The following is a 24,431-nucleotide window of genomic DNA, read 5'->3' on the forward strand; positions in this document are numbered from 1 at the left end:
TGTCACAGCTCTGTGTGATGATAATCAAAAAGAATCAGATAGAATAAATAATTGGTAATTATAATAAAAAAGGATAAATAACTGGTAATGTATCCAATAAGAGCCTGATCTGTAAAACAGCATGGCTGGGAAAAGGGCCTATTTAATGTAAAGCTTAATACAAAAATAGTATCACTATGTTGAGTATGGAAAGACTAGAAAAAAATAAATGCTCATGAATATTCTCGAGAAAACAAACAATGAAAATGAGATCAATGCAGATAAAAATTAACTACTAAAATTCATTGCTATGCACTCTATTTCTGTTCTTGGGTGTAATAAACTTTATTAGGGCTTAATTTTCTATAACTGGCACCTATGTAAAATGTGTGCCCAAAACAGATACTTGCATAAATGGATGTAACTCTTGCTCACATAGTTACCTTACACAGGTGGTATTATGTGCTAATTTTTGAGAACTGAGTGGCCAATTCTGCAAACACTTATATGTGCGAGTAACTAGCCTTAGTAGTGCTACTCGTATGCATAGTCTTTTCAGGATCAGTAACTTTAGCTGTGAACTTTTCTTTAATTTATTTACTGAGAGAGATGAACATGTTGGACCCCAGCATTGTATTGTGAGAGATGAACTGACCTCAGCTGGATGTTACCATAGGGAATTTATTACCCACCACTTAAATATGCAGTTCTATTTCCCAAAGGTGTGGTTATTCTCTCTATTCAAGCCCCCATTTTATCCACTCTAGATTTATAAATCGCCCCACATCATATGATCTCATTTTCTCTGACAATACACATGTGTAGACAAGTGACTTACACTTGTCAAGTGAGTGATGGACTTGGGAATGTTTGGGCCAGTAGAGGTATGTTGTGTGTGGCCAGAGAGATGTGCTTCCTTCTTGGGAAGGAGAAAACGTTATGCTTTTTGTGTGTGCATTACTGACTGGCCCAAGTAATAGACTTCCTAGCAGCTGGGCAAAAGTTACTATGGTGGGAGTCATTGGAGGACATCAGGTTAAGGGAAAGTTAAAGGAAAAGTTGTAACTTTGCCAAAAATTACTAAGCCGCTTCCCTGTCAGGAGGTAACAGCCTGGTTGATGATAGCTTAATTGACGACATATTGGCTTAGCAGTTTAGGAGACAGGAGTTATCATCCGGACATGTCATGAAGGTGTCAAGAACTGTGCAACTCCGTCTCATACGCACTCAGCTGCCAATAACCAAGCACTTCCACCTTCAGTTAAGTGTTCAGCACTTGTCCGCAGCATTGTCAGTGCTCCTTGAAGAAAGATGTTATTGATAATGTGTGTTATATCCCTCTGGTGCCTTGGGAAATTATAGAAACAGACACTGGAAAGCAACAGGCTGCATGGTTAAGCTGACAAAAATGTTCCCACAGTCTGTAGTTGAGACGGAAGTTGGAATAGTATCCCTTGCTCTTCTCTCAAGAAAGGAAAACTAGGTGATCTGCACTCGCCAAACTCAAATTGCCGATAGAACGTTAGAACACACATCTGTCATATGTAATTACATTCAGCTCACGATATTTTGACTTAAAGTTTCATGCACTTGAATCTAAAAAAAAGAGCACTCTTAAGAAATGAAATGTTTGCAGCATTATTTTAGCTGTGTTTGGCCCAGGATATCAGAGAGAAGGTGGGTGAGGTAATATCTTTTATTGGACCAACTTCTGTGGAGATCAAAACTTGGCTCTTTCACCAACAGTAGTTAGTCCAGTAAAAGATATTACCTCGCCCACCTTGTCTCTTCAGAAATTAAATGTCTTTTGCACTTCTCTATAGATAGATACATATGCCAGCTTAAAAAAAGCAGCAATGAATGGTGACATTTGCTTGATTAGATTGTTTTTCATCCAGTACATTTGTGAGATTTATTAGCGAGTTGGGGGCAGATGAATGAATTAATATTCATTATATCTACTGAGGAAATATATTTGCTATCTTGAGATCGGGGGGTATCTTCCAGTGGGCTATATCTTCCATTGTGTCTTGTTGGAATAATGTATTTATTGCATAGTGAAACTCTGACATGTGGGAACCTTCTGCACCCTGCCAGCTCTGAATTCCCTCCTCTGCATTAAGCTAATGAAAAGACTTTGCTCTCATGTGTGTGTTTGCTACTTACAAAGCCTCCAATTGAATCAATGACCTTAAACTCTCACTATTTCTCTGTCTTGGTTATTTCCTCCAGTGTCATTTCTTTATTCCTTGGTGAAGTTACTTTGTTAGATAATATTAACTGAACCTTTTAAAAATCACTCCCATGCTGTAACCTTTGTCTTGACTTCTTGATCTTTCACGCTCCACGTCTCACTCACCTGGCTAGATGGTTTTTCCTCGCCTCAATCATGGATTTCTCTCTAATGACCAGCATGTCTTTAGCCGACGAATTCTTAAGGTAGATGTGTTGAATCTACATCTTTTGGCTTGCTGTGCTTCTTTCTGAATTATGTTTCCTTATTAGCTAATAGCACCTTATTGCCATTGTGAGTCATAAATACGATGAGCCGAATCCTGAGAGTCCTGCTCAGTTTTTAACTCAACCAAAATTCCGTGTGAACGTAGTGGGAGTTCTGCCTCGGAGTGAAAACTCAGGCCTTGAGGGTCTGGCTCTTTGTGAGAGTCACGGGGGGAGGAGGGGATAAGGATAGTTCTATATGCTATACTTGTACCATACGAATAGTAGTAATCACACAATGAAGTAGATCAGTCCAAATCCGCAAGTCCTAACTTGAATTTTTACTTAGGCAAAATTCAATGGGAGATTTCCTGGCTGAGACAAAATTGGGTAGAGGCTTCCGGATTTGCAGTGGAATTTTCAGGTCTCTGAGTGATTTAGGAGAATGAATCACATTGAATGGCAATAGGATTTGTGCTCCCATTTCACATAGGCACTTTTGAAAATCCCACCCTGGTCTCTGATTTGTGGGTGGACTATATTAAACACAATTGTGTTCCTGTGTTGTTCAGATTGGTATCCTGTCCAGATGCTGTTAAGAGTTATGATCCAGCCTTTTCATCAGGATTTTTACAGTTAACTCCACATGTCAGAACAATCAGCTTGCATCCTAAAGGCTGGGCTATTGGAGTTCACCAGGGGATCAGTAGCTGCTAATCTGAGTAGTGAAATTCATTCTGAGATCAGGAGTGCTCCACCTTCTGACCAAGCTTTTCTGTCTGTTTAACTGAAACAAGTGTACAGTACTAAATTCTTCAGTGTTAAAATTGCAAGTAGAGCCGTAGACTCATCTTTTCTTTATCTACTGGCAAAGTATGGTGCAAGTGGAGCATTTTAATGTCATTACACTTCAGTTGTACTAGAACAGTGGTTCTCAACCTGTGGCCGCTTGTGGCCCAATCAGCACAGAGCTGCATCCCATGTGACATCCTCAGGCCATACAGGTAGTATTGGTTGCGGCCCACAGTGGTAAATAAGTTGAGAACCACTGTACTAGAGGGATGTCATTAAATATGTTTTGAGTCCTTTATTATCTACTAAATGGTGCAAGTACAACCGTGCTTGAAGTAGGCATGATATCAAGTATGTGATTTAATATTCAGCTATTAATGTTTAACTAGTGTTTTCTATGCTCATATTTGCTATGAGGCCAAGTCCTGCACAACTTACTCAGACAAAACTCCTGCTGGAAGGTGTGGGTCAAAACCCGGAATAAGGGATCAGTAAAAATTGAAAAAAAGACCTTAATGGCCCATTGGGGGTTTTGTCTGAATAGGGACTACATGATTGGGACATTCAGTGTTAAAATCCACCGGGATAGTCTTTGGAAAAATATGGGTCAGGTCAAAGGGAGGTGCTGAGTACTCAGCACTTCTGAAAATCAGGTTATTCAGGTGCCTAACTATGGAGCCTAAATTAGACACCCAGTTTTGAAAATCTTGGCCATGATCCCAATTATTTAACTTAGTTGGTCAGCCACAGAGCTAAAAGGTACCCTGCATGCCAATAAATCTCTACGGGGCAAACTTCTCTGGGATATGTGCATAAGCCATCAGCTTTGTGCATATAGCAGAAATGAGAACTGCTTGGCAGATCTGAACAGAGAATTTTGACCTACAGCTGTAGCCTTCTAATTAAACACACCCCTGCATGCCACGGTGCTCTTGCGGACTTCAGAGGAATCTGAGTATTTTCACAGGTTCTCTCAGCTGTCTCTTATTTAACCAAACAAAACCTTTCAGTAGCCTACAGTAAATTCACCCAAACCATGCAGTGTCCCCATGCAGTGTTTGGGACCATTCTTCCAGGATTCTGTAATCCTTTACTATAAGGCTGTATCCAGGGCATTCACCTTAAAAAAATCATCCAGTCAAATTTGCTTTATTGTCGCCATGTATTAAAGCTAAGGTGAGATGTGATCCATGATCCACGTGGAAGAGCTCCCTTCACTCACATGTGCGCACACGCATCATAACTGGCTGTCTTCAAATCTTAACCATTACTATGGGACAAGCCATTCAAACAATTTTGGTGGTTCTGTCAGAAAGACCTGTCCCCCTGGCATGCCCCCTGCTGGTTTCTCTCCTACTCAATTTAGTTAGTTTGCTGTTAGCACTTGTGTTGGTTTTTTTTTACATCACAATGTTTGTCTGAACTTCCTACAGGGTGATCAAGGTCAAGATGGAGCTGCTGGCCCACCAGGTCCCCCAGGACCACCAGGTGCAAGGGGTCCCCCTGGAGATACAGGAAAAGATGGCCCCAGGGGACCACAAGGCCTCCCTGTAAGGAATGATAAATACAGAGTATTCACATTGTAAAACAGAATGGGTGCTCTCTAAGAATGCCCACAGTGTACTTCATCTGGGAGCCACCTGGCACACGGCCATGCCTGTCTGGGCCATGTGGCGGTACTAGTAGTGGAAGGGGATATTAGGAGCCTTTCCCCGCCCTATGATGCTGCATCAGGATAGGATTCTCACCTAGCACTTGAGATCATTAGGAAAGGGAGCTATGACATACGTAAATAAACTGTGGCTGCCAAGAGGCCAGGTCTGGCAGCTGGGGTGTCTGACTAGGCCCCAGGGTCTCCAGCACTTGCTAGCAGGGGATGTGTGTTTCTCTTTAAAGAGAGCAAAAGTGTGTACCCTACCCTGCAGCATGGCTGCCTGCCCACAGAGCCAATCCTGCATGGTGCCAGCACACTGGCTCTGGTTATTAGCAGTGCTCACCACTGCTAGGCTTTTAGCAGAGGGCAGGATTTAGCCCACAAAGTTTGAGTTTCTCTTTCCCTATCACAACTGGAGGAGAATAGTCACCATGGGCGACCTCAGAGCTACTTCTAATGATTCCTCTGGATGCAACCTGACAAATATCTTTAATTCTCTATAACTGTCTGGTCATTAGAGAAATGGTAGCTTTACAATCATTAATAAATAAATAAATAAATAATCCCGGAAAAGTTGTGGGCTAAAGATGGGAGGTGAGAGGAGAGGGAGGTTGTGTAGTATTCTGAGCAGAAAATCAGAAGTCAGAATATCTTTTAAAAATTATAAAAAAGCAAAGTTTATTTCCTCCCTGATGCGTAACCTTCACCCATCCCATTGAAAATCTCCAACTCACTGGTAATTCATTTTTAAAAAATCAGAATGTAAAATCAATGAACCTCTCAGTAATTATTTTTTAACTTTTTGGAGGATGAAGGGTTTTGGTGCAAATATCTGTAATCAACTTCACTGACTTGATTAACTTCTTTCCCCAGGGCTTAAAAGGCGAGCCGGGGGAAGCTGGAGTGATGGTTAGTAATATTCTTCCTTCCGTGTTAGTGTCAGCACTAATGGATTAATTATGCTTCACTGGTGTGGACTGTTTGCCTAGCTCAGAAGTGCATGTAGTTTTTGGCTTGGGTGTCCTATTTACTCCCCTCTATAACCACATAGAGCAAATTATTTTGTTTGTGCCATTGCTTGCTAATTAAAAAGTACTGCGCTATTATGCTAAGCTACACACAACCAGAGATGGACAATTGTTGAGCTTAGAAAGTTGTACAGGAAACTGAAGCAATCAGATACTGCCTTGATACTTCAGCCCTCTCAGATGCACCATAAGACCCTGCATCACCATAAAGAAAAGAGGTGAGTCTCTCTTCTTATAGCTCTTCCATAAAGTTCCTTTGCCCCCCCTTTCCCCACCCCTGGCTCCTCTGTGATGTCTCACACTTCCAAAATTTGGATTCTAATTAGTCAAGGAAGCCTTTTGTGAATTTTGGGGTAGTTTTTATTTCCGCTGAGATTTTTTTTAATTGGTGAAAACGTTATTGATGCTACTTACCAGCGTCATTGCAGCTATGATGCCAAGATGAGTTTCACAAGGATCGAATTGTGAAAATTGGGAACAGAATCTGGCTGACAGATGATGATTCATTGGTGCCGCCCACTTCCCCTAGGACAAAGTTTATATTTTTCAGGGGATTAATTCTTAAGGGACACTGTTGGTAAATGTGGATTATTTTCACTTGTTTTCCTACACCTTCCTCAAACCAAGAAAAGAAGGTTGAGAGAAGAAAAAGTTCTGAGCATTGAACCATGTGGAAGGCCATGAAGTATTACACCTTTGCAACATTAAAAAATATTAGGTTTTGGGTTTTTGTTTTTTATTTTACACCTGTGGATTACCTACTTTGTCATATGCAACAACAAGCAAGATCACTCAGCAAGGCACTGGAGCATCTGAAAGTTGGGCAAAGAACCATAGAAAAAAATTATGCTGGGTATTCTGAGTAGAAGCAGGAGAAAAAGCAAAGAAATCACAGTGAAGACTGTGAAGAATTTATTGTCAACAGACAAAGAAGATATGGAAGAGAGAGGGGGCCCCCTGGAGATACAGGAAAAGATGGCCCCAGGGGACCATCCTAAAGGGTGTTGCAAGATCTTTGCCGAATCTACTTGGATATGTTTGGTTCAGAATAGGTATCATCACAGTGGAGTGGGTAAGGTCGTGTGCAACTACAAAATGGGGAAACACTAGCTAGGTGGTAGTACTGTGGGAAAGGATCTGGGGGGTTTTAGTGAATCACAAATTGAGTCAACAATGGAATGCAGGTGTGAAAAAGGCTCATATTCTGGGGTGTGTTAACAGGAGTGTTGTATGTAAGACATGGGAAGTAATTGTCCTGCTCTACTTGGCACTGGTGAGGCCTCAGTTGGAGCACTGTGTCCAATTCTAGGTACCACACTTTGGGAAAGATATGGACAAATTGGAGATAGTCGAGAGTAGAGCAACAAAATTGATAAAAGGTTTTAAAAAACCTGAAGAATTTATTTTTTTTAAACTGGGCATGTTTTGTCTTGAGGAAAGAAGACTATGGGGGAACCTGATAACACTTCAGATACGTTAAGGGCTGTTATAAAGAGGATGGGGATCAATTGTTCTCCATGTCCACTGAAGGTAGGACAAGAAATAACTGGCTTAATCTGTAGCAAAGGAGATTTAGTCTAGATATTCAGAAAAGCTTTCTAACTATAAGAGTAATTTAACTCTGGAATAGGCTTCCAAGGGATGTTGTGGAATCCTCATCATCAGGGGCGGCTCCAGGCCCCAGCATGCCAAGCGCGTGCTTGGGGCGGCATGCCGCGGGGGGCGCTCTGCCGGTCACCGGGAGGGCGGCAGGCGGCTCCGGTGGACCTCCCGCAGGCGTGCCTGCGGCGGGTCTGCTGGTCCGGTGCCTGCAGGAGGTCCACCAAAGCCGCGGGACCAGCGGACCCTCCACAGGTACGCCTGCGGGAGGTCCACCGGAGCCGCCTGCCGCCCTCCCGGCGACCAGCAGAGCGCCCCCCGCGGCATTCCGCCCTGCTTGGGGCGGCGAAATGTCTAGAGCCGCCCCTGCTCATCATGGGTGTTTTTAAGAACAGGTTAGAGAAACACCTGTCAAGGATGATCTAGGTTTACTTGGTCCTGCCTCAGAGCAGGGGCTGGACTAGATGACCTCTTGAGGTCCCTTCCAGCCTGACATCTGCATGATTCTGTGGTGACCTTCCACCTGTTACAATTACTCAAACAGCTCTAAATTCATCTTCTCAAGCCATGGCATGAAGGGACTTCCTTCCCAGCTAGGTACAGTTGTTCTAACACTCTTTGGACCGTTTTCCCCTTCCTCGCATAGGATAGCCTCTTGGAAACCTGTCCGTTAAGATCCTGAAACCCACTCTAAATAACTAGTGTTGCTGACTCACAATGTGAAAATAGTTCATGGGAGTTTATGTCAGGGATGAATTCGCCCCAGCGCCTGGAATCTAGTCTACATTATCTCATAAACAGCTATATTTACAAACTACTCTAATGCTGCTTTACTAATCAATCACCTGCTTCCCCACCACCAGATTTTTGGAAAGCATTGATGTTGTGGACATCCTCTGTTGACCATATTTTTGAGCCCCACTATGGAATATAAAATAGCCCACATAACCAAGCTCTACAAGTCCACCTGTAACATTTCAATTATTTGTTCTATGCGAAGGTCTAGCATGGAGTTATGCTACTGAGTCAGGTTCCAAAACAATTTATGGGACATTTTTCATACATAAAATATAAATCTTTAGAGAGCATTTTCTTTATTATTTGTGGGGTAAAGTGCATTGATACTGAAAATGTTTGTAATAATGTTCATACATAATGAAAACAGACATAGGCATTCTTGCCATTTTCTACAGAGCTGTAAACATTTATAGCTATATATTTTTTAATCCTGTTATGCTTTTATTTCCAAATAAATATACTGATAAATTTTACTTTTAACAGGGTGTAAGGGGACCTTCGGGACTAAAGGTAGGTGGTAAATAGTTTATTATACATCTAATTTTAACAAGGCAAGAATCTTCAAAATGCCTCTATGTGTCTGGGCAGGGTTGCACACATTTTTTCAGTTTGATGTAATCTCCTCTTCATCAATTGCATCTAAGAATTCCAGGGAATCAAATTGGCCATTACCTGGCAACTGAAAAGTTAATTTTTTATTGCATCTTCTGGACAGAAAGTATGCTAATTGTTAAGAGAAGTAAAACAATGAAATTCAGAATGAGGAGGGGGGAATTTGCTTTTTTAATTTTAGCATACTGTAGGCACACTGGATTTTTTGGCATTTCAGGAGAAGATAATGAACATTAATAGCAGAACAAAATTTCCACTTCAACTGATAATTTAAAAAATGAATATAACTCATTACTATATTTCATGGTATCTCACTCTTATTTCCCTTCCTTTGTTTTTTGTTTTCGAAGGGTGAGCCTGGTTTTCCAGGGAGAAAGGTAAGATAGTGATTCTCTTTCTTAAAAAAAAAAAAAAAAAAGTTCATCACCATACAAAATGCTTCATGAACCATTTGCAGAAACAAGGTTGACCAAGGCCCTAGTCATGGTTGGTTGCAGTGATTCACACTTTATATTCTTCAGGATTATGATGGCCAGCCCAGAAGCAGTAGTTACATTAGCCCCGTCGACAAAGAATAGGGTTACCATATTTGAACATTCAAAAAAGAGGACACTTCCCACAGTCCACCCCCGCTCCTCCCCAGCTCTGCCCCCACTCTGCCCCAGGTCCCGCCCTCTCCCCGCTCAGCCCTGCCACCGCACCCATCCTCACTCCCTGGCCTGCCGCTGGTTTGCTGCATCCCTCCTCAGTCCCCCTACCCACCGCTCACCTCCTCCCACCTGCCACTCACTTCCTCACTCCCCTGCCAGAAATCCCCATGCCTGCCCCGAGAACTCCCATCTGCCGCTGGCTCGCCGCTTCTTGCCTCCTCACCCCCACCCGCCCACCTGTTGCTGGCTCCCTCGCCACTCACCTCTTCAGCTCCCACTGGCCTTTTCACACACTCCCCATTCACCTATTCACCCCTCCTGCCGCAGGTCCCTCTGGCTCCTAGGATCAGGGGAAGCTGAGGGGTCTCCATATACTGCGCCCGCCACAAGCGTGAGCTGCATGGCTCCCATTGGCTGGGAAAAGCGCCAATGGGAGCTGCCGGAGCTGCGTAGTGGGGATTACAGGTGCCACCAGTGCACAGAGAGCCCTCCACCCCCCGACCTGACCTGACCCTAAGAGCCAAAGGGGCCTGCTGGGGGACGAGGTGGGGAACCCAGCGGTGCTCACCTGGAGTGGCTCCCAGGAAGCATTCGGAAGGTCCCTCTGGCTCCTAGGGTCAGGTTGGGGAGGGGAGGGCAGAGGGCTCTCTGCTGGCGCCTGCAAGCCTTGCCCCCGCAGCTCTGATTGGGCAGGAGGCAGCTGGTGCAGCACGTGGAGACCCCCTCTACCTCTGTGCCTATGGGCCGCCCACACTGCGCCGGGAGCTGCCCCAGGAAGCACCGCCAGCCCCAGGACTTTGAACTTAGGGCCATATGTCCTTATTTTCCTGGATGTTTTTAGATATTTAAAAATTCCTCCCAGACGGCGATTTAAGAACTAAAAAGCTGGACATATCCGAGAAAATACAGACTTATGGTAATCCTAACAAAGAATAAAACAGCCAAAATGCCACACAAGGCTGAAGGTGTGAGCCCTTTTGCTGAATTAATTGAAAATAAAAATGTTTTGAGACTGCTGCTCTTCAGCAGGCCAGCATTGGTCAGTCTGAATCTCTCGTAGGACCGACCAAACAAAGACATCCCCATACTCTGTGGAGCGGAGCCCACTGGATATAATCTCTGTGTTTGGAGAACGCATACTCTCTGGCAAGGAAGGAGAGCAGCTTACACACACTGTCTGCTCTTCTAGAGGAGACTGGCCTTTCATCGAGGAGGACAAACTGTTGCTCTGAGTAGCCCACTGAAGACGAGGGAGCCTTGCATGAGCAATCCTGCCTATCCAGTTTTTATATCGGTGCCCAAGTCTGTTCTATATCAATGCCTCCCAGAGAACTGAAACCAAAACTCCAAAAGGCTCATGCCTTATTCCATCCTTACTCCTCTTAAGGCAATCAAGGGCTTGTATGTTTCTGGGCAGAATTTGGCTCCATATCTTCAATATATAAGGGTTAAACTCTATGCCATTCTCTAGTCATGAACAATCTTTAATTTAAATGTAACAATGAAAGCAAGTGACCAAGTGACTAGCTAAACCTGTGAATCTCCTTTTTGACAAGTTAGAATTCTTAGTGAATATAATGCAGTCAATTTCCAAAATGCAGGCAGAATTTTCATGTATATTATGGGCCAGATTTGCAAAGGCCTGTTGACTTCCAATCGGAGTTAGGCACTTAACCTACTTAGGCTCTTATGTAAATCCCAATTGGCGCCTAAAAACCCTGTAAATCTGGCCCTATCCCATAAGCGCATCAGAGTTATGGTGATAAATATAATTGAGCTCTTACCCAATAATAACATTGGCTGGCATATTGACCCGTGTATTTTCACAGTTTGATAGAGACACTGTGTATATTTTTATTTTACCAGGGTGATGATGGGACCCCAGGACAGCCAGGACTTCAAGGGCCTAAGGTAAATTTCAGCTCTATATCAGTCTGCCTGGTGGCTATTTTTACCATCTGGTACCCGTTACTGGCCGGATATCACAGTCAATGCAGATTGCTCCTAAAGCAGAGAGCCATAAGTAGACACTTTTGATCTGAAACTAAAAAGAACAAAGAGAGGAACAATAGACGTGTAATATATACACCTAGGGTATTAATGCCAATTTCAAAAGTGTAGCAGACTCAGTTCCATGGAAGTCTCCCATTGTAGGGCCTACATGTTCGTGGTGGCTGCCATTTTGGGACTAGGTTTGCTGGTGAACGTGTCCTCCACTACTGCATTTGAAAGCCTAAAAGCTTCATTTTAGTTTTCAAATTCCCTTTTGGGCACAGGCAGCACTTGAAGACATTTTAGAATAAAAGCAAAGCTTTGATCATTCTGGCATCTGTGTAGAAGTTTAAGATAAGGCAAAAGTACTGTAACCTTAAGAAAATTGCTTTCTGTCCTATCAAGTTAGACTTAAGATGTTTTGGCTTCAAAGTTCATACCTGGCAAGGTTCAGTGTGAATTATCTTATTTTCAGGGAGAGCAAGGAAGCACAGGTCCCAAAGGAGAGAAAGGAATTGATGGATTGCCAGGATCAAAGGTAAATAAAAGACAGGTTAATTAAGCTGGAAGTTGGTCATAACAGTATTGAGGCAGTGGGTTTCAGTTTAACGAGAGTTTTAAACATTTGTTTTCTAAAAATTGCATTAAAATGGCAAAAAATAAAACATAGCCTGTGAACTTTCACTAGCATTTTACCTTTCCATGGTGGGTTGAGACCGAGAATAGAGTTCCAAAATCACCACTTTCTGACATTTTTGGCTGCATTGTCTTGCAAGAAATCTGTAGGTTCTGTCCTCTGCTTCGCATGTGTTGATTAATACTATGTCCATTCTACATAGCTAGTGTTAGTGTGTCTCACAATTTTACTTTTTCTTCACAACTGAAAAGAAATGCACCAACATGACCTAGCTGTATTGAGCAGTGACAACATAACATGTCCGCCCTTCATGATCAGCTGTTCCTCTACAGCTGATTTTGCTTTAATGGAATCTGCATCCAAGTATGTTTATGCTCAGAGCAGTCATGCTCCCCGTCACGCATGAAACTATTCAAAACTGGGAGACCACCCTTAGCCATTCTACTTCTAAATCCATAGCAGCAGTGCTGGTTTGTGCTTGCTGCTGCTTCTGCTTCAAGCTGGTATCACTCTATTAGGAACTTTTACTTTCAGGTTTAAATGCTTAGCTATTAAAACAGCATCACTTTGTGACTCGTAAATATATTAAGTGGGAGGTCAAATCTGTATAAATGGTTTTGCTGTCTTATATCTGATCAGGCTGGGTTCTTTTGTTGCCAGCTAGATTATTTTAAGGTTATTTTAGCAAGGCATATGCTTCTAAATATCTAAAATCCATTTGTCCTTGACCAGTTGGAGTTTCTTATTGAAACTATACTTTTACCTAAAATAAGTATTTGACCGTCATGCAGTAAATGACTTTTTTCATAATACTTCTGACTTTCTTTATTATTTCTGAATAATAAACATGATGTTCATTTTCAGGGTGATCCTGGTGAGAGAGGAGGAGATGGACCCATTGGACCAAGGGTATATGAATGTTTGTTTTTCCCTCACTAATTTAGATGCTTGTATTCTCCTTAACATGGGTCAGTTTCCTCCATCCAACTCTGTCTGTCATCTGTTGCTGTATAGTTGAAGAGTTCAGTACTGTATAAGAATAATAAGGAAGATGGAGCATATTAAAATAAATCACCATATAGCTATTGAGCCTAATTAATGCAGATAGCTCCCGTGAAGTCAGTTAAGTTGCATCCAGTTTTACTATTGACCTCAGAGAGGTGCTGACCACTTGCTGTCACTGAAAGATCCCATGGATTTTTTTCATAAGAATGAGGCTGTACCAGTCAAATTCCAGCTTAGGTAACTACATTCTGCCTGTCACTCAATGTATACTTCCAGATCCTTTCAGAATTTGCTCTGTATAGCTACATTCTTGGTATCGATTGCATGTGTAACATTTATATGGAGACAAATAAAAAAGTATCTAGGGGCCAAAATAACCCTGTTCTAGCTGTTGTTTTCATGCTGCCCACTTTTCAGGGGCTAACACCACAATTGTTATCACAAAGTTTGCAATTTGCCTTTGTCTCCAGGGTCCACCTGGCCTGAAGGGGGAACAGGGAGATACTGTAATAATTGACTATGATGGCAGAATCCTGGATGCACTCAAGGTACCTCTGCAATAAGATGATGATGATAATTTGTTGTATGCTTCTGTTCTTAATTGGAATTGAATTAACCAGCTGAGATTACTGCACCAATTGAAATCCAAAGAATCTGAGAGAGAGCTGATCTTGAGACATATGCTAGAGTAGCTTGGGGAAGTTAGTTCACCCTGCAGGGTTTGGTTGATACAGTGATTGGGACCTTGCAGATTGATGAGCAGGAATTGCAAGATAACTAGGAAGGTTGAACCTCACATTGTCCACACAGGACCCTCTCTTTCCTCAAGCTACTCCATCTGGGCCTGAGAGAAGACCCATAATCATTAGCATGGCTGCTGGGAAAGAGACCGAAAAGCCAAGATGCCCCATAACCGGTAGTGTGTATTGCTAGGGAATCCCTGTGCTAAGGATTATGAGGCTTCTTAAAATCTCAACAGAGTAGAGCTGGCTGGCAGTGGGAGCTGATGTGTGCACTAGAGAGGGCTTGGTTAGATGTACAGAAGCAGCACAGACCACCTCAGCCTGATTTGCTAATGTTTACCATATGGGCTAAGGTGCATGAACACACTGAGTCACTGTGAGCGGGTTTGAGGTCAGATGCCATTCTATTCCCTGTTAAGCATGCAGGTGTAGCCTGTGGTATCATAGAATCGTAGGGACTCATGGCAGGACTAAGTATTATCTAGACCAATTAGACTAAGTATTAGCTAAGGCTCCAGGCTAAAGCAGTCACAACAGTAGGAACAAGAGTTTTTCCTGCTCAAATGCTGCAGGGTGGAGAGGAAATGCAGAGGGAAGTGGGCACATTTGTCCCTAGAAGACCTGTTTGGGGACTAAGGGAAGCAAACCAATCAGGTGTTCTTACCCCAACCAAGCAGAGACTGTAGGAGTAGTAGTCGTCCAGCCCCAGACGATACTGGAGCTGAGAGTACAGAGGGATTGCAGGCCCCAGCAGGACTGCGTCAGCCTGGTGCTGACTGGGAGTGAAGGGACTGGGTGCAGTGACAAAACATGACCCAGGAGCCCTGAAAAATGTACAAATATAAATCTAGTTTCAGAGTCACCACAAAACCTTGAATCAGGTGAGTCTCAGGATTTGCGGCAAACATTTTGCATAGCCCTCCTGCCCCCTGCTAGACACGATTGAAGTAGCTTGTTCTCTAAATGACACTTGAGCCAAATCTGATCTGTGCCCATGACTATAGTGAGATCATACATGTAAAGGAGGGCACCATTTGCCCCTTTGTCTCTGTCAGTTATATAAAATGAAAAGAATAAGACAATGTATTCAGAAGGAAAATTTCCTGAAGTTTGTGTAAAGGAAAATTATGCCCCCATTGTGTAGCCTGTACTTGCTATACAAGAAAAGGAGTGAGACCATGTTTAATGCTGCCATTTAGCAAAGATTAAAGAAGCTGAGTAGAATAAATATTTAATTACAGACACATTTGAAAACCATTTTAATTGTTTTATAACAGGCTGCAGGGAAACATAAAGTGATGGTAATTACTGTATGCCAGATGTCTGCATGGGTTGCTTGGACAGAATAGCACAGCATGTGGCATTGTCAATGGAATTTGTGGACTGAGATCATTGGAAGGCTTCCACCAAACATTTGGAGTTTCAGTTTACTAACAAAATGACCCAAACTCTGAATCAGTTGAGTTTCATGTGTGCTGCATGTTGAGATGCTCAGGAGTAAATTATTAAAATGTCACTGACCTTGCCTTTACCGTTCTGCTTATCCGCTGGGATCTCAGCCATTTCTTCTATTTAACCACTCATTGCTTCTCAGTGAACAGGCCTCTTAAAAACTGTTTTGTTTAAATACTTTAAACTGTGATTAAATGTAACCTTGTGAAGTACAACAATGGGGACTAGGAGCTCAGAATAATGCAACATGTTGCTGGTTGGTTTTCAAGCTGAAGGGGTAGATGTCTGATGTGGTGCCATTTAGGGATCCCTTAAAAATGACAAAATACATCCCCATCAAAGGGTTTTCAAACTCCTGGTTTGCAAGGGTCTGTGGTAAGAGTAGTTTACATGAGCTTGCAAACTTTTAGCAGAATGTTTTCCTACTGTTAGTATTCATGTATGCTTTTCTGTTTCTACTTCTTTTTAATCACGTCATATGTGGCATAATGGAACTCGTGTTTCACCTACCAGTAGGGTTGAGTTGAATTGGCTGGTTGATTTCAAATATCATGGTCACGTTAAGCCATAGATGAGGGAATTTTGCCTATCTAGTCTACTGTCCATCTGATTTGGTAGGCACCATTCCTCTTGCATGTGTTTCCAGCATAGGATTGGCCAGTAATGAGGGGATGGAAAAAGTAAGATCCCCACAGGCAACAAGGCAGATTTTGGACCAGATCCATTTATTTCTAGAAACGTGTGCCTTTTAAGCACATGTATTTCAGTGCTAGCATGGCCCTCTACACCAGATTGGACACAATCTTTTTTGAGTTAACATTTCCTGTGTTGTGGGAAACAGCCTTGTCTGTTTAATATTAGCTGATCTTGTCATGGACATTTCTGCTATGATAAGTTAGCCATAGATTTATAGTAAATATTTGTCTATGTCTACACTTGTAGTGTGTGTGGGGGGGTGATTCCCAGCTTCTTGGGTATAGTGTGGGTACCCACTCAGGCAGGCTAGCCTGTGCCACTGCTTGCTGCCCATGCTACCTCAAATATGCTACCATTTTTAGCATGCCAGCGTGATGAGCTCAAGCTGGGAATCACACCCCTGGCTCCAATTGTAGACGTAGCCTATATGAGAAGCTGCGCTCATTGCTGATCTCCAGAGTGAAGTAAACATGTGCTGGATTAGTAATGATACTCTAGACAGTTATATTTATGCCATCTTTCTTTGCTGTGTTTTCAGGGCCCACCAGGACCCCAAGGGCCACCAGGTCCTCAAGGAGCTCCAGGACCAAAGGTTGGATTGACCTCTGTTATACAGATAGTATTACGTGGCATGCAGCATATACAGTGCCCCCTCACCACATCCTGACATGGATCCTCATGCAAACCTCCGATCAAAATCAATGGGAGTTCTTCATGTGGAACTATGGCGGGATGTGTCCCCTTGTGATGACATCTTAGAGCAAGACTGGAGAAATGTCTCCCAAATCACAAAGGGTGGGGGGCAGGCAAGGACTGAATCTCGGTATTTAAACTCATGAGTCTGTCTGCAGGAAAGAGAGCATTCTAAATTCCCTCCTCTCTGAACAACAGAAGCCTTTTACCTAGATGCAAAAGTATATTTGTTTTTTGGTGTTTTTTTCACTCCATCAGTGGGCCAGCACCCTTCTGCTGGCCTTGTCTGAATGAATGTGTTATACTGTACTTGGAAGTGAGCCCATACACATTCCTGTATATATTGGGGTGAAATTCAGGCCTCACTGAAGTCAATGGGAGTTTTGCCATTGAACTCAGTGGAGTCTGGATTACACCCATTGATAAAGAAAATGCTTGTGAGTATGCACTGTGCTTGGCTATTGATGGTCCTAAATTCTAGGTTTTATCTTGTTTTCTCCTACTGGAAGCTATGTTCTCACACCTACCATGGCTTAGTGTTTCACATACACATATTTAGTATTGTACAGTACCAGCACCAGTACCAGCCACTCTTTGTGAAATGGTCACCCTCATTCAGGGGCAAGATCAATAGGCAATAAATAATACTCAGTCAGTTATAATTCCTCATAACAAATATGCACAAAAGTATCTTACTAGGAAATGATATTTAGATTAGTTCAGAATAATGTATATCTCTGCCCATCAGTTCAGTCCAAATTCTACTTAACTAATGAAACTTGGCACTTCACTGGAAATAAAAAGATGTCATTTTCTACCTCAGGCTGCTCATAAGCTGATGGCCGTCAGACTCAGTACAAAAATGAGGATTTATGTTTACATCCAGTTCTTTTGTGAAATTATTTTCTGGTTTCACTTGATGTTATACCTTTACTCGTTTGTACTGCTGTAGGGGGAGCTTGGATTGCCTGGTCCACCTGGAGTTGATGGAGAAAAGGTACCAGATGTATGGTTTTATAAAATTATAACTGTTCTGGTATGGCAGTTAGCAGTTGAGTTTAAAGAATTCCTTACGTGGCCATGCTAAGTACAGTTTGCAAAACTAAATCTGACCATGCAAAGACAGCAATCTTCATCTGCCCTTCTTTGACCTCATTGCCTTTTGCTTATGGCCCCTTCAGTCAGTTATCAGTCTCCAGTCTGCTGTTCAGATCCCACACAAGTTGAATTAGTTTTGTGTAGCTCATGAAACAGTCTCTCAAATTCTTTAGTAAATCTAAAATTTCTGCATTCTCTTCGGCCACTAAATTAAATTCTACTGCACTGCAAAATCAGTATTTACAATGTTTAATATTAATTTAATACAATGTTTTGATGTGTACTGAAGAAGTAGTAGTATGGAGAAGAGGGAACGAAAGGGGGAGGTATATTTAGACAGAGCTGTATTTATAGATATAGCTCTATCTTTCTCCTAATAAAGCTCTGTTCTGTGACCTGCAGGGATCTAAAGGAGACCCAGGAAATCCTGGGATAATGGGACAAAAAGGAGAGATTGGAGAAATGGGCTTGTCTGGCCTACCGGTATGTCTGTCTGTCAATATATACATGGAGCTTATTGCCTCCAGCATATTATTTCCATAGATGTGTGTTATATATCTAGATGCTTTGTTAGTTTAAATTATATCCCTATCAAACCAATATTACTGTTAACTCATAAGCTTAGTTCTCCGTGTTAACAGTAATATTAATGCTATGATATGTCAGAACTCTCAAGGAGCTGAAGAAATATTTGCAAATGGCATTGCTTAGCTAAAGTCACTTTTAGAATACATGAAATGATTCACTGATGGAAAACAAAGGGGATTAACTGAATAAGAAGAGGTACATTTTTAGCAAAGGGCATGAGGAGTGAGCTGCATGTTCACCACCAGTGTTGTTTCTTCAGCAGTAATACCACAATCAGTACAGTACAATAAGATATATGATTATTATTGTACAAACTTATGCTCGGCTTTCTCCCCATGTTCTTCTTTCTCCATCTATGTGTTTTGTATCTTGAGTAGCGCTGTCACAAAAGGTACCTTGTTCTTCAACCTGTTTTCCATCAGTACTGTAATGTAAGTTGAAAAATGCACTAGCTCTTGGAAAATGTGAAGCAAACTCACTTGAGGGGACAGAACTGTGCTGATTTATTAAGGAGCTATGTGTGATGTCTAGAGAGGTTTTTGGTGGAAGTCGCAGAAACACATTCTCAGGTCCCCAAACAACATAGTTCTCATAGACCCGTGCAAAGCACTTAAAATTATGTGCTTAACTGCCATTTGAAGTCAATGGGACTTAGGCACGTGTCAAGTTCTGGGTGCCACACTTTTGAGGAAAAAGGAAGTCCAGAAGAGAGCAACAAAAATGATAAAAGGTTTAAAAAACCTGGCCTGTGAGAAAAGGTTTAAAAAACTGGGCTTGTTTAGTCTTGAGAAAAGAAGTCTGAGGGGAGACGTGATAGTCTTCAAATATTTTGAGGGCTGTTATAAAGAAGATGGGGATCAATTGTTCTCTGTGTCCACTGAAGGTAGGACAAGAAGTGATGGACTTAATCTGCAGCAAGGGAGATTTTGGTTAGCTATTAGGACAAACTTTTTAGCTATAGAGGTAGTTAAGCTCTGGAAGCTTCCAAGGGAATTTGTGAAATCTCCGTCATTGGAGGATTTTAAGAAGAGTTTAGACCAACACCTGTCAGGGATAGTCTAAGTTTATTTGGTCCTGCCTCAGCCCAGAGACCTGGATTCAGTGACTTCTTGAAGTCCCTTCAAGCCCTTTTTGGGGCTTAGAGTTAAGCATGTGCTTAACTACTTTGCTGAATCAGAGCCATAAATACACCGCTACCCCGATATAACATGACCCAATATAACACGAATTTGGACATAACGTGGTAAAGCAGGGCTCCGGAGGGGCGGGGCTGCGTGCTCCGGTGGATCAAAGCAAGTTTGATATAACGCGGTTTCACCTATAACACGGTAAGATTTTTTGGCTCCCAAGGACAGCGTTATATCGGGGTAGAGGTGTATTAAGGAGCCAATGATGCAAGCTGCTCCATGTGGGTGAAAATCAATGCAGCTCAGTGGTGACAGGGAGGGTCTGCTCAGGCAGAACACAACATGCAGGATCAGAGCCTGACAAGTCTGTGCCATCCCTGAGCTTCAGCAAGACAGTGGAAACAGTCGCTTTCCCGGTAGGGAGCCCATGTTAAAAACCTTATTTCGGCAAAACCCCCTTCACTCATGTAACAGCCCCACTGAAGCGAATGAGAATTTTGCTTGAGTAAAGACTTCAGGATAAAGTTAGGAAAATATATTTTTCTCTCTTCTTACAGCCTTTTTGGAAGCCTTGGATGTGTAAATTCAGCATTATGTTTTTACCATTTAGGGAATCGATGGGTCAAAAGGAGAGAAAGGAGAAACCGGATCCCCGTGTTTGCAGAACAATCATGTAAGACATTAGCACAGTGTTGTTAATACTGTCAATATTAAAAGAAGTCGGTGTGTGCGTAGGCTGCAGTTATATTTTTAGTCTTTTAGGTACATGTAGCAGTAATGGTGATGAGCAAAACACTGCATTTTCAATTAGAACTGATGCACAATTCTTCCTCACAGAGTGTAGTGTTACGATGCATCTGTGGATAACTCTGCAAAGTTAATGTTCTTTTTAGCCTTAGATCAGGGGTAGGCAACCTATGGCATGGGTGCCGAAGGCGGCATGCGAGCTGATTTTCAGTGGCACTCACACTGCCCGGGTCCTGGCCACTGGTCCGGGTGGGCTCTGCATTTTAATTTAATTTTAAATGAAGCTTCTTAAACATTTTAAAAACCTTATTTACTTTACATACAACAATAGTTTAGTTATATATTATAGACTTATAGAAAGAGACTTTCTAAAAATGTTAAAATGTATGACTGGCACACGAAACCTTAAATTAGAGTGAATAAACGAAGACTCGGCACAGCACTTCTGAAAGGTTGCCTTAGATTGTACATTGATCATGGAAGTGTTGAGCAGCAATGTGGTAATTATGTCCTATTCTGAGAAGCATCCTTGTGACTTTATTCCGATTTTACAGTATTTATATATATTTTTTGTTTGCTCATTTTAAATTATTTTTTAAAGTTGGTTTCAATGAAAGCTTTTTTATTAATGACACCAGAACTGAGATTATTTGTTTTAATCAAATAGGAAGCCATTCTTCTCAGGTCTGCATGAAAGGGGATAGATTCCTAACAAAATTAGAGAAATCACATTTCAGGCACTTGTATTTTGTGATCCAGCTTGGCTGCTGCCTCACCTTGTAGGCACCTAAACTCACTCAGCACCTAAACTTTTACAGTAGAAGTTCCCTTGGTGCCTTCCTCTGGGCATGTGCACTACTGCCTCTCTCTAGGCACCAGCACGATCCCTGAACAGGCAGGGGGATGAGAGGCACTTTACTTGCCTGCAGGGCCCCGTCAGGTAGGCGTGCTCAGAGGCCACCTAGCTCTACACAAAATGAAAACGGGAGGGAGGACATCCCTTATCTCCTTTAGTCCAGTGGGTAGGGTAGACCACCAGTTCAAGTTTCCCACCCCTGCCTGATGAGGAGAAGAGGTTAGAGTAGGGAAATGCCACCTCGCAAGTGAGTGCCCAATCACTAGGCTGTAGAGTCATTCTCACTTTCTCTGGACCAATCAATATTTACAATATTTAATTAAAGTGGAACAACTTCAATAGGAGAGCTTGAGGGGCACCCATCTCAGAATATCCCATAATTCAGCTGTCATACTGGTCCAGCAGGTGTCATTCTTCTCCTCCTCGACAAGCCCTTTTGTGAATCCAGGTGTTGTTAACTAAAACTGTTTATTGTTTAACTAATGACCACACTATTCATGTGTTAATATGGTGGCACAATCCAGTACGTGCTACCAACCCACTTTAATACATAATGGAATTCCTATTTTCAGATAATACCAGAACCCGGACCCCCTGGATTGCCAGGCCCTATGGTAAGTTGTGACAAACAGCACTTACATTAGAGAATGTCTGAAAATTCATTAGCACATTAAATTTATTAAAGGAGGAGGCACTTTATTGTCTGCTATCCTACACACCTTAGACTTCATTGAGCAGCCTGAAGAATTAGGGACTAATAGGCCATAATGTGGTTTCCAAACTAGCTTGAGCACCATTTCTTGTGTTCTGTAACATTTTCTCTAGAAAGGTCTGAATGCTGTTTCAGGCCCTGAATCGGGAATGTACTTGAGCACGTGTGTAACTGTATTTGCAGTTGATAACAGTGCAGGCCTAGGCATTTTAGGAATAGAAATGGCAAGAACTGCCATCAGCATATACACTTGTACAAATTAGGCTGGATTCTGGTCCTACTGAAGTCAAGGGGATTTTGCCATTGCAGGATTGACACCCACTGAGCTTATTCAACAGAGACCTCTAAGATGTCTGGGAGGTGTCAAACATAGGACAAAACGGAGCCTTGAGATGTGCCACTAGTCACTGTTCTGAGCTCATTTGTAGGTGGGAGGAGGAGGCAGCATGTCTTGGGAACTATTCTGAGGCACTGAATAAGGGAGCACTTCTGATAGACAGTTTACTTAAGATAGCACCTATAGTTTCAGGAGAAGGGATCCCGAAGGTCTTTTTCAATTCACTTGGGTTCAAAAGGATATTAATGTTGGGGTGCATGTTAAGCAGCAGAATGCTTTATAATTTTCCCTCTTCAGAAAGCCTTTTGTAGCCTTCTTTATCCAAGGTTAATTTCAAAGGATTTCGTACATTATGCAAGAAATGACTTTTCATTCCTATTGAGTTGGTCTAGGAGAGACAAAAAACTACCATCTACCTTGAGAAGAAATGTTTGAGATTAAATAATTATAATACATCACTGCCAAAGCCAGATCTGTGGGTCTAACACAAAAAATGATTGGGGAATTGTATTTGATTATATTTAATTGACTTAAAAATCCGTTTGTTTTTTTTTCAAATACACCATTGTCTTCCCTGCAGGGTCCTCAAGGAATCCCAGGTCCTAAGGTGAGTCAATACATTAAGTGTTTGTCACACAATACTTCCGGGCTGCTGGTGCATGACTGAGAGAGAACACAAAGGGCTATGATCAAACATAGGGACTGGGTTTTAGAATTGCGGAGCACCAAAAGCATTCATTGCAGTTGTGGGTGCTCGACACTTTTGAAAATTAGGCCCATATTGTATCAGCAATATTTCCTCCAAATAGACTTATGAACTTGAATCCTCTTTGTTATTCTGTTTGCACAGAACGTGTGATGTAAACTGTTTCCTCTAACCCATACGTTTAAACTTTTAGTTCCAAACATTTCTCATGTGATGTAGTCAAGAAAACTTACTGTTCAACTGTATATATAAATGCAAAGTATTATATGTTTACAGGGAGGCAGGGAGATAAACTTCAGATAGATCAGAGGTATTGACTGTTCTGCTTTTGCATGAAATGGAATTGATGTACTAACTGGCCTTTTCCTTGTCCAAGTACTGTAATTCTGATCCTATAATGTTTATAGGATCAGTTAACTTTTCTATTGGTCCTGACCTGTCCTCAGTCACACTGGCACAATTCCTCTGGCCTTCAATGACAGTTTCGCCAGAGTATATGAGAGAAGAATTGAGCCCAGGGTATTTATAACCTACCCAGTCCAATGCTCTTATGTACGCTGTCTCCCCTTGGTAATTGTCACTATCTTTTCATGCAGGGCTTGGATGGTGTAAAGGGAGAAAAAGGTGACCATGGTGAGAAAGGGGCAGCTGGTAACACTGGGCCACCTGTGAGTAGCTTGGTTTGTATGTGGGAAATCTGCTAGCTTGCATTTTTTTCTACAAAAAAACTTTTAGTAGCAGTTTTCCAAATCCTTCTGATAGATCACTTTTCTTTTTAGGGTCCTGTTGGTCCCCCGGGACTTATTGGCTTACCAGGCACCAAAGGGGAGAAGGTAATAATTCAGTAGGGAAAGAGAAGATGAAAATATATTGTAATTATAATGAACTGGCTAGAGTGTATATGCAAACCTTCCCTCTACTGGGTATAATCAGAATTGCAAAACTGTGGGTCAAAGGCACTATACTGTTAATCACTAACAGGTGCTCCTTTAGCGCAAGTAGCAGAGGCCTGTGTTTTGGGAGCAGCAGGATCTGAGTTCTATTCCTGCTATTTCTTTGATGTTCAGAATGGCCACAGCATACAGCTTGGTGACACAAAGGAAGTCCTAGGTACCCATGGAATTGTTGGATTATGAGTACTTCATAATCAGATGAATTCAGTCCTTAATGGGCGTACACCTGCTTTGAGACATTTTTACTTTGAGGCAAAAATATAAAATTAATTTGAAATCCACTCTGCAGTCTGCTTTGGCATCCATCTCCTAAGCCAGTTAGCTAATGGAGTGAAGAAAATTCCTAAAGATCTAACTCTCAAGTTGAACCAAATATACCCTAATTATAGGCTATCTTGTCATTTTAATTATAAAAAAAAATCCGTTTTTGCTGACAAGTAGACTGTCAGCCAAAGAGTCCTCAGCAATCACTGGGTTCCTGTTAGCCCTGTTAAATAAATGTCATAGTACATGTATTTAGAGAGGACTTAAATCACTA

At 42.0% G+C, this 24,431-nt stretch overlaps 1 protein-coding gene across 5 annotated transcripts in view; it reads left to right on the plus strand.

Moving 5' to 3' along the window:
• Positions 1-24,431, plus strand: part of COL23A1 (collagen type XXIII alpha 1 chain) — a 322,706-nt gene that overhangs the window by 283,278 nt on the left and 14,997 nt on the right. For all 5 annotated transcript variants that reach the window (XM_039486355.1, XM_039486352.1, XM_039486353.1 and 2 more), the window contains 16 exons: positions 4,644-4,760; positions 5,738-5,773; positions 8,773-8,799; positions 9,252-9,278; positions 11,418-11,462; positions 12,019-12,081; positions 13,045-13,089; positions 13,656-13,733; positions 16,615-16,668; positions 17,722-17,766; positions 18,270-18,350; positions 20,193-20,255; positions 21,758-21,799; positions 22,815-22,841; positions 23,537-23,608; positions 23,720-23,773. In XM_039486355.1, coding sequence (XP_039342289.1) covers positions 4,644-4,760; positions 5,738-5,773; positions 8,773-8,799; positions 9,252-9,278; positions 11,418-11,462; positions 12,019-12,081; positions 13,045-13,089; positions 13,656-13,733; positions 16,615-16,668; positions 17,722-17,766; positions 18,270-18,350; positions 20,193-20,255; positions 21,758-21,799; positions 22,815-22,841; positions 23,537-23,608; positions 23,720-23,773 — 876 coding nt within the window. The remainder of the gene's footprint in view (positions 1-4,643; positions 4,761-5,737; positions 5,774-8,772; positions 8,800-9,251; positions 9,279-11,417; positions 11,463-12,018; positions 12,082-13,044; positions 13,090-13,655; positions 13,734-16,614; positions 16,669-17,721; positions 17,767-18,269; positions 18,351-20,192; positions 20,256-21,757; positions 21,800-22,814; positions 22,842-23,536; positions 23,609-23,719; positions 23,774-24,431) is intronic.

Source organism: Mauremys reevesii, linkage group 8 (genome assembly GCF_016161935.1).
Source record: "Mauremys reevesii isolate NIE-2019 linkage group 8, ASM1616193v1, whole genome shotgun sequence".
Taxonomy (NCBI): domain Eukaryota; kingdom Metazoa; phylum Chordata; order Testudines; family Geoemydidae; genus Mauremys; species Mauremys reevesii.